We start from the raw sequence: 8,138 nt of genomic DNA, 5'->3' as shown, positions 1-8,138 counted from the left end.
GGTGCTGCAAAATAGCACCCTGGAAACCAATGCTATGAAGTAATGTTGAATTCATATAGCAGGGGATTAATAATGAATAAACCCGTCATAACATCAGTTATGCTGAAACATGCAGGAATCATGTGGGATGTATGAACCTCATACATTTGGTAAAATCCACAAGAAAACACATTTCCATATTCCAATCGTGCAACTTATGAACACACAAAAACACCCCATTCGTCAAGTGTAACCACACAGATGACAGGCACATCTGTGTGCAAGCAGTATCACAGACAGAGGGGATAGAAACAAACATTACTGAGGATAAAGATAGCTAGACAGACAGAGCGATTGGAGCGCGTGATTTACTGCCACACCACCCAAGATTAGCATACACCTGTAGTATGTACTGCTCACACTGTTCCATTCTCCCAACACAGCAGCGCTAACAGCTCTTCTGCAACCCCACACTGACACCTGCTGGCTCCGAAAGGAAGCAAATCATCACAACAGTCTCAGCTGTTCTTCAGACAATGGAAAAAAAGAGTCAATGTCAGGTCTTTTGTATTCCGTCAGATTACCACTGGACCTTGAAGGCACATACAGTGATTAGTGAAAATAAGTAACGCACAGCACAGATACATTTGAGGACAGTTTATTGTACATCAAATTGTGACAGGGAACACAATATTGTTTGTTTTTTTACATTGTATTGTCAACAATGTCTAAGACAACTGTGTCATTCACCACACATATTCATAATAACCCTTTTTGTCACATAGAGTGACTTTGCAGATGGACAGTGAGGTGGAGGTCCTTGATTTAAAGTGCTGTAATGCACGATTCCCCTATGAGGAAGAGGTCACGAATAGAGTTCAGACCCCAGAAGTCCTCCGAGGTCCCCAGTTGTATCACACATTACGCAATATTGTAATCAATAGTTTGTGACCATTTTTTTTGTGTCTGTGTGTGGCTTCTACTTATTGCATATCAGTGAGCTGGTTCATTAATTTCTCAGTGAATGTGTAAAGCACAAATCTTTAGATGTGATCAACTCTTCATAATTGTAATACATCTCATAGTATCTAAGTTACATTCTTATATCTGATTCATTTAGAATATATATATATATAGGCGATATACATTTTGTGGATTACTGCTGATGGTCTACATAGTGGACACCATCCCACCGGTCTCTTATCTTGCCGTCAGTTTTACAAACAGATCAACTTAAAAAAGTTGATCTCATTCAAAATGCCCACCTAAACCAGATGTAAGCCCATGTCTGCTGAAGCAGCACATTGTTTTTCCAAGGGCTTTGTCTGAGTATAATCAAAAGTGGGCCAAGTGGTCTCTCTTGTGCCTTATAATCCTTTGTGCTTTCTTTGATTGTATACACTAAGTCATACATTTGGTGTTTCTCCCCTGTGTTAACCTGCACCCCGCGGCTGTGGGTGCTGGGGAAAGTACATGGTAGAGGAGTGTGACAAGGAAAAGAGGGGAGAGAGCATGGATCTGACAATCAAAGAGAAAAATACCGCAGTGTAACACTAACAACTACACATTACCTACAGCACTACACAGTCGGACACACGCACACACACATACACACACACATAACCAAATGCACAAACTCAGTCAAAATTCACAGCTGAATAAAACAAAATTACTTGCACAACATTTTCAAGATTCAACCAAAAACAGACATCAACATTTCAAAACAACAAGGGGGGAGTGGCAGAGGGCCGGGTTCAAAAATCAATAATCTCAACAACAACAAAAAAATAGGCAATATAATCACAACAACAGCATATATGAGATGAACTGGCAATCGGAACGTTGTTTCAGTTTTGTTTTTAGTTTTTTCTCGCCATTTTCCTGTGGCTCAGCTGTGACACAATTCGACATGGCTGGAGGTGCCAGTCGATGTCTAGCAGCTCTGATGTTCCTCCCTGACTTATGGCTTTCAGTTAAGACGTTGATAACGCTGAGATTTGTTAGCATTCCTTGGTCGCTAGTGCTGCCACTGTCATATTGCATGAAAGAAGCACCGTTCAAAAAGAGATGTTTTGATTTACAGCAGGTCCCTTTTGGCCTTCTCCAGGCTGCATTTCACTGTATTTCATCTGTTTCAGTAGTGCTATCGGTCATTCCCTTAAAATGAACTACATTTCTTTCATCATTATATCATACTTCATTTGGTCCTTTGTTAGGAAACAGGACAATAGGCCGACCCCTTTGCTTTGCATACAGTAAAAACCATCATCAATATGCTGCATTTAACTTCAAATTATGCTTTTTGCATTAGACGTGTTCCTTCATTTGATATGTAGACATCAACATAACATAAAATCACTACAATATGGATTGTGGGGGGAGCTGGAGAGGTAGGTGTGCAAATAAGCCATCATGTACAAAACAAACAATAAATCCTAAAACATGAAGTTCATATCATCTGCATGTATACAATATAGTAAAGGTGGACACTTTGACACAGATAAAACAACGCATACAAATATATAGTGCTATACTGCCTATAGAAAGGAATATTGATAAATAGATCTCAGCTCCCACGAATGATAACACATTGAAAAGTTGCATTGTGTATCTACAGTGCAACATTACAATTGATGAGCTGCTTGAACAGTGGGAGCGAGGAAGGAATGTGATTGGATAATACACATCAAAGTCACCTTGATCTCCGGCTAGATAAACCAATGGCAGGGTTTCAGTGTTGTGATGCATAAACAAGATAGGACTGGGCTGCTTTCCCCGGCAGCTTAAAGCAAACAAAACCTCTAAAGCAAACAAGCAGAGATGTTTGGTATAACTCATAAAACACTGAAACCACATTGGTTTACTTTTAACAATAAAGAAAATGTTTTTCATTAGCTCTTTGGGTCCTGCCACTGAATTCAAGTTCGGTCAAAGAATTTAGACTGAGTGTGAACTCATCTGTAAACAATAATAATTATATAATCTGGATCTATGGGGTTTGGAAAACTCCAGCTAAGGTCTAACCTTCTCCACAATGGATGACTGTACTCGCGAGGCCTCAACATTTGTCAGCATAATTACTGAATATTTACTAATAATAATAATTCTATTAAAATTACTTTCACATCATGTTGTGTTTTCACCAGATATTACTTTCATCTTAGCCCACAATGAATCTCATAGGTGAGAAAACTGTGCTGGCAACACTCTGTGGACTGAATTTTTAAAGTGCACTACACTTTTTGGCCACGATCCAATCAGCAAATGTCACAGCAGGTGCTTCGTCACCGTCAAAGGCAAAACCCCCGCGGTGACATCACTGATTAGGGCGTGTCCATAAGTACAACCTGCTCCACCGTTCTGACCCAAGGAAAGAACTGTGTTTTTTTCATTTGTGATGAGTTATGCAATATGGTTGGTAGTTTGGTAGTGCATAATGCCCAAATGTTGTACACTGTCTCTTCTGTCTAGTGAAATACAAGGTTTCTTTCACAGAGGCCACACTGTCGAACCATTGTGGTAGCACTAAATATCAAATGGAACCTGATCTACTTAAAAAGCCAAGGCAATCAAAGTGTGCTCGAAGCTGAATGGCTGAGTTCATTACAACCACTTACAGGAAGGGATGTGGCCTCTCAGGAAAGATCATGGGGGGGGGGGGGGGTGCTGGTATCAAATCAACACATTCCCTGGTTCTTTGTCTTGAACAGAGGCATATTTTTAGTAAATATTCTACCTGATCTAATATTCTCATATATCCTATTAGTGAAGTACATGCATTTCATTTAGTTAGTTACTGTAGATTATTTTCAATACATCACGTTTACCTCCTCTATCATTCAGACGCTAATGTTGGAATGAAAATAAGTACTGGAGGGCTCGCAGATCTGCAGCAACCAAGGGCAGTACGTGTACTTTAAAAATTCAACAATCTCATTCACGAATGTGATAAAATAAGTACTGTAATTAAATCGAATCCGGCTCGGGTTGCTCTCTGCATGTCATTTCATCTCTGTCTCTCAAAAGTAATTAAAAAAATAATTATTATAAAGCAATACTCCTTTAAAAGCTTGAATGATATTATGTGGCTCCATTTCCAGAGAGCTAGCTGAGCATGCCTTCTGGAATCGTGTGCCACTGTAGGCAGCTTGGCAAACAAAGGCTCTCTCCTAATCTATCTTTGACATTCAACACAACAAATTTAAAAACAAAGTGTACTGATTGGTCATTCGACACATCGAAGATTTCTTCCAAAATGAGATGAATCCACACACAGTTGGTGTGATGCATTATGGGAGGGAAAGGCAGAAAGGAGGTGTTTCCTAGTTGTCTCTTTTAGGCAAGAGGGCGATCAGATATTCAGCCACACCCAGGAAGTAGATCACCTGGGCGATGCCAAACAGAGGTGCAATGACCAACGCTCGACAGTAGGCTCCCTTCAGGAAGGCTGATGGACCCTCATTACGCATAATTTTCCTAGAGAGCAAATGAAAGCTTGTTATAACCTACAGCCAGCACTAGATATGTGCCACTGGATATGGTGTGGGTGGTGGTGTTATATCACAACCTATAGTGTGTTTCTGAATAAAACATTAGTGTTTCTGAATAATAAATCAGTTGTTTTGTTTGTTATTTCTGCTGATATTCACTTGACTAAACACATGGCGTCCCACATACTGCAGCAGTAAAGACATAATGAGGTCACCTGATACAGTCAGTCACTCCACTGTATGTGTCTTCTGTGCTCCCTCGGTTCAAGGACTGCAGTCGAGTCTTTATCACTAAAGCACAAAGAGAGCTCGGGTGAATAAACAGAAACATCAACTGACAGTGCACACATTGCTGTAACAATGTTTTCAGTCCCACTGCTCACCATCAACAGGGTTGACGGCAACAGCCGCGGTGCTTCCCGCAAGGCAGCCCGATAGAAAAGACACGTAGAAAGGAGCAGGGCCATCTACACCTCTTTTGCCCAGTTCATTCAGGTTGGCGAAAAGGGGGAAATAAATAATGGAGAAAGGAACGTCCCTACAAAAAGAGAGAAATTATCGCATTGAGTCATGGGAAGTTCTTTACAGTTGGTTGGTAAAACTAACACCTAGTTCCCAGATCTTGTTTTACCTGAGTATAGTGGCACCAAGGCCTTTATACAGCCCAGCGATGCCCTTTTCCTTCAGTAATTCTCTGGTGAGCTGCATTGCTGTTGGAGACTTGGCAAACACAGTGCCTGCTGGCACCGTCTCTGGCATCAGCTTCCTCTGAGCCTCTATGGAGCACGAGAAACACAACATTAATAACAGCGGAATATGTGTAGAGCTACCAGAATGACACAATGCTAAGAAAAACTATACTGGCAGACATTTTAAAACCCGATTAGAGCGGTTGTAATATCTTAAATGACCACATGAGGCCCCTGTTTCTCCAGTTTAGCCCCAGCACCTCATTCTTTGCTAAAAACCACCATCCGAATTTCATTTCCACTTACCAATTCTTCCAGCATCTTGGAGCTGGATTTTCAACATCTCCATGGGAGTTGTAACAATAACCTACGACAAAAAACAAAAAAAAACGTGTGAGGTACAATGTGCAATGTACATTTTCATGCAGATGTGAAGTGATTTGAAAGTCAAGAGTTTAGGATTGATTAGCACTGAGTATGTCAGGCAAAACGTGTGTCTTGTTAATCTACTGGCATCCATTAGTTACATATCAACTCTTGTTTTCCTCTGTAATCCACACAGTAGTAACTAGTTAACAGGATTAAGGTTGAGATGGCCATGTTCTCAGTCGCAATCTTAATCCAAAGTCTGTTACATTTAATCTAATCATGTTCCTCGGGCTTGAGGCCTTTGCACTCACTGACAACAGGCATTTCCCTCTGACTCACTCACTCATTGAGACTGCACATGGCCAAGCACTCTCACAATGTCTTATCTGATCACTCAAATCAAGCTGCCTCTGAATCGCCTGTTTACAGGACAACCTTTCAGTGATTCAAATTCATTCATAAAAATAGAGCTTTAGAGGTCACGTTCAGATCGCAGATAACAGGGACAATCACCAGAGACAAATATCGAGCAGGTTTTCCTGCAACTACCATTCTCTCATTTAAACGTGGTCATAGCTCATTTCTAGCTGCATGCAGTGACGAATGAGGCAATGGCTGAGGCCCGGTGGATGGTGCATTGAGCTGACATCAGCAGTGCTAAAGGCAGAAGTTCCAGACAGAGAACAGGAGAATGCTATTAAAGCAGCACCCAACTCATTTACCTGGCATGTACCTGCCCCGCACCCAGCAAGCATCTCTTTGAACAGAGTGAGTTTTCTGGAAAAATAAAAGAAAGATAAAAAGCATGATCAGATTAAAACATGGACGGAACAGACAAGTGTGATAAGCAGACAACTTTATTTCTGATTTCTGACATAGAAGCTGTCACCAACTCAGCTGGTGATGCTAATCTTTGTCTTCCATACCAACATGTCAGGCACAATGCTGGATTAATAATTCACAGGGTGAGCAGTGCTGGGCCAGACAAGTCAATCATTCATCAGCCTGCATGTTTGTCCCTACAGAGATGGAGAAAGATGCCCCAGAAACCTGCAGGTTTATCTATGTAGCAGACAGCAGCCATGGGGAAGCGCTTGATTTCAGCAACAACACCAGATGTTGGTTGCTAATATTTAACATGTGATACCATTCTGAGCTTATTGACTTGGTAATGAGTGATTTCAGACAGGACCCTCTAATGAACCACATACAAGCAATCCTCTATTTTAAAAACAGATAGTTAACAGACCACCTTGAAACTCAGAAGAGATGACAGAGGGGGTGGAGGATTAACTAGAGGGTCGTTGAGAACACAGAAGGCTAATGTGTCAGGTTACATGTTAGTAAACACCTCGGTTAATCACATTGTGAATGAAGGGTGTGTGTGTGTGTGTGTGTCTGTCAGTCAGCCTGTCAGTCAGCCTGTCAGCACTGTCATAGCTCACCCATCCTTGGAGAGGTGATGCCTGAAGAAGTCATTGGCAGCCAATTTAATGGCTTTCTCCGGTGTGACTAGTGTTAAATTCACCGCCGCTCCTGGGAGGATAAAAAGTACAAAGAAGACAAAGAAGAAAGAGAAAAGAAGAAACAGAGAAGGGAAAGAGAAAATGAGGCGGTCTATTGTGTATGTTTTTTCCCCCAGATAATTGCCTATGCAAGTGAGACAGATCAATGTATTTGATGTCTACGCTTTGATGGCCTTATTTTTTATTCACACTGGTCTGACACTTCAGTGAGGTCGCACATTTTAATCCCAAGAATCCCCCATCAAAGTTTTAAAAAAACTTACCCCGGTACATTCCAAAATATCCCTCTGACCGAATGGTCTTAATAAGGCAATCTGACCTGAAACACAAATAACAGTTGTGGAGTGTTAGTCAAAGTGCTGAAACCTGGATGATACATTCTGACTGTAGCCATGGCAACTATGAGTTAGAGATTTGTCCTATTGTGAGATCATTCAAAGTGAGATTTCATACATGCTGGTGTAAAGGCGAGATCCATTCTGCTGGTTTTGCAGGCGTGTCTTGGCCAAGTCAATGGGAAACACACAGGTCACTCCAATCAGGCCAGCGATCCCCCCATTGATCAATTTGGCAGGTAAACTGGATGATGGGGAAGGCCATAGAAGGAGAGGCAAACATTTAAAATATGAGAGGGCAATACATGAAAACAAAGCCGCAGTGCTGCTGTATTTTGTCGCAAACCGTTCAACCTTACCTGATCTGCTTGTCAGCCATTTATGTCAAGCCCTGGCCGGTCAAAGTGCCAATCTGTCTGTTAGCTGGTCACTTGGTGGTCGTCCTTGTCTTTTGTTGGTTGTTAAAGTAGTGTGTGTAGTAGAGTGATTGTGTAGTCTGATTATGCTTTGTCCGCTCTTCTGCTTGCAGCTGCTTTTAGTTCAAGTTTACGGATACCTGGAAAGAAATGGGAAAATACCTGATCACATTAAAAGAAACTCTCATTGGCTTTTTTAAAGACATGATTTGTACATTTAGAACGAAGCAATGTTGTCTTCACAAACATTACAACATAGACTATGTTTGACAAGCTGTTAACACACCTTACATTCACTAAAATGGGTATTTCCCAAAAATATCAATATCAGTTA

General features: G+C 41.2%; 1 protein-coding gene across 1 annotated transcript; it reads right to left on the bottom strand.

Moving 5' to 3' along the window:
- Nucleotides 1-664: 664 nt before the first annotated feature.
- slc25a22a (solute carrier family 25 member 22a) lies at nucleotides 665-7,860 on the bottom strand. Its single transcript, XM_080027247.1, has 10 exons — nucleotides 7,748-7,860; nucleotides 7,507-7,632; nucleotides 7,317-7,372; nucleotides 6,973-7,063; nucleotides 6,250-6,304; nucleotides 5,465-5,525; nucleotides 5,101-5,245; nucleotides 4,853-5,007; nucleotides 4,685-4,760; nucleotides 665-4,455 (listed from the first exon to the last, which is right to left on the bottom strand). The coding sequence occupies exons 1-10, from the start codon at nucleotides 7,765-7,767 to the stop codon at nucleotides 4,302-4,304; spliced, it is 939 nt and encodes a 312-aa protein (XP_079883373.1). The 5' UTR covers nucleotides 7,768-7,860; the 3' UTR covers nucleotides 665-4,301.
- Nucleotides 7,861-8,138: the final 278 nt, after the last annotated feature.

This window comes from Ammodytes marinus (genome assembly GCF_949987685.1).
Source record: "Ammodytes marinus genome assembly, chromosome: 5".
Classification (NCBI taxonomy): Eukaryota; Metazoa; Chordata; class Actinopteri; order Uranoscopiformes; family Ammodytidae; genus Ammodytes; species Ammodytes marinus.
This window is presented reverse-complemented; position numbering and strand designations above follow the sequence as displayed.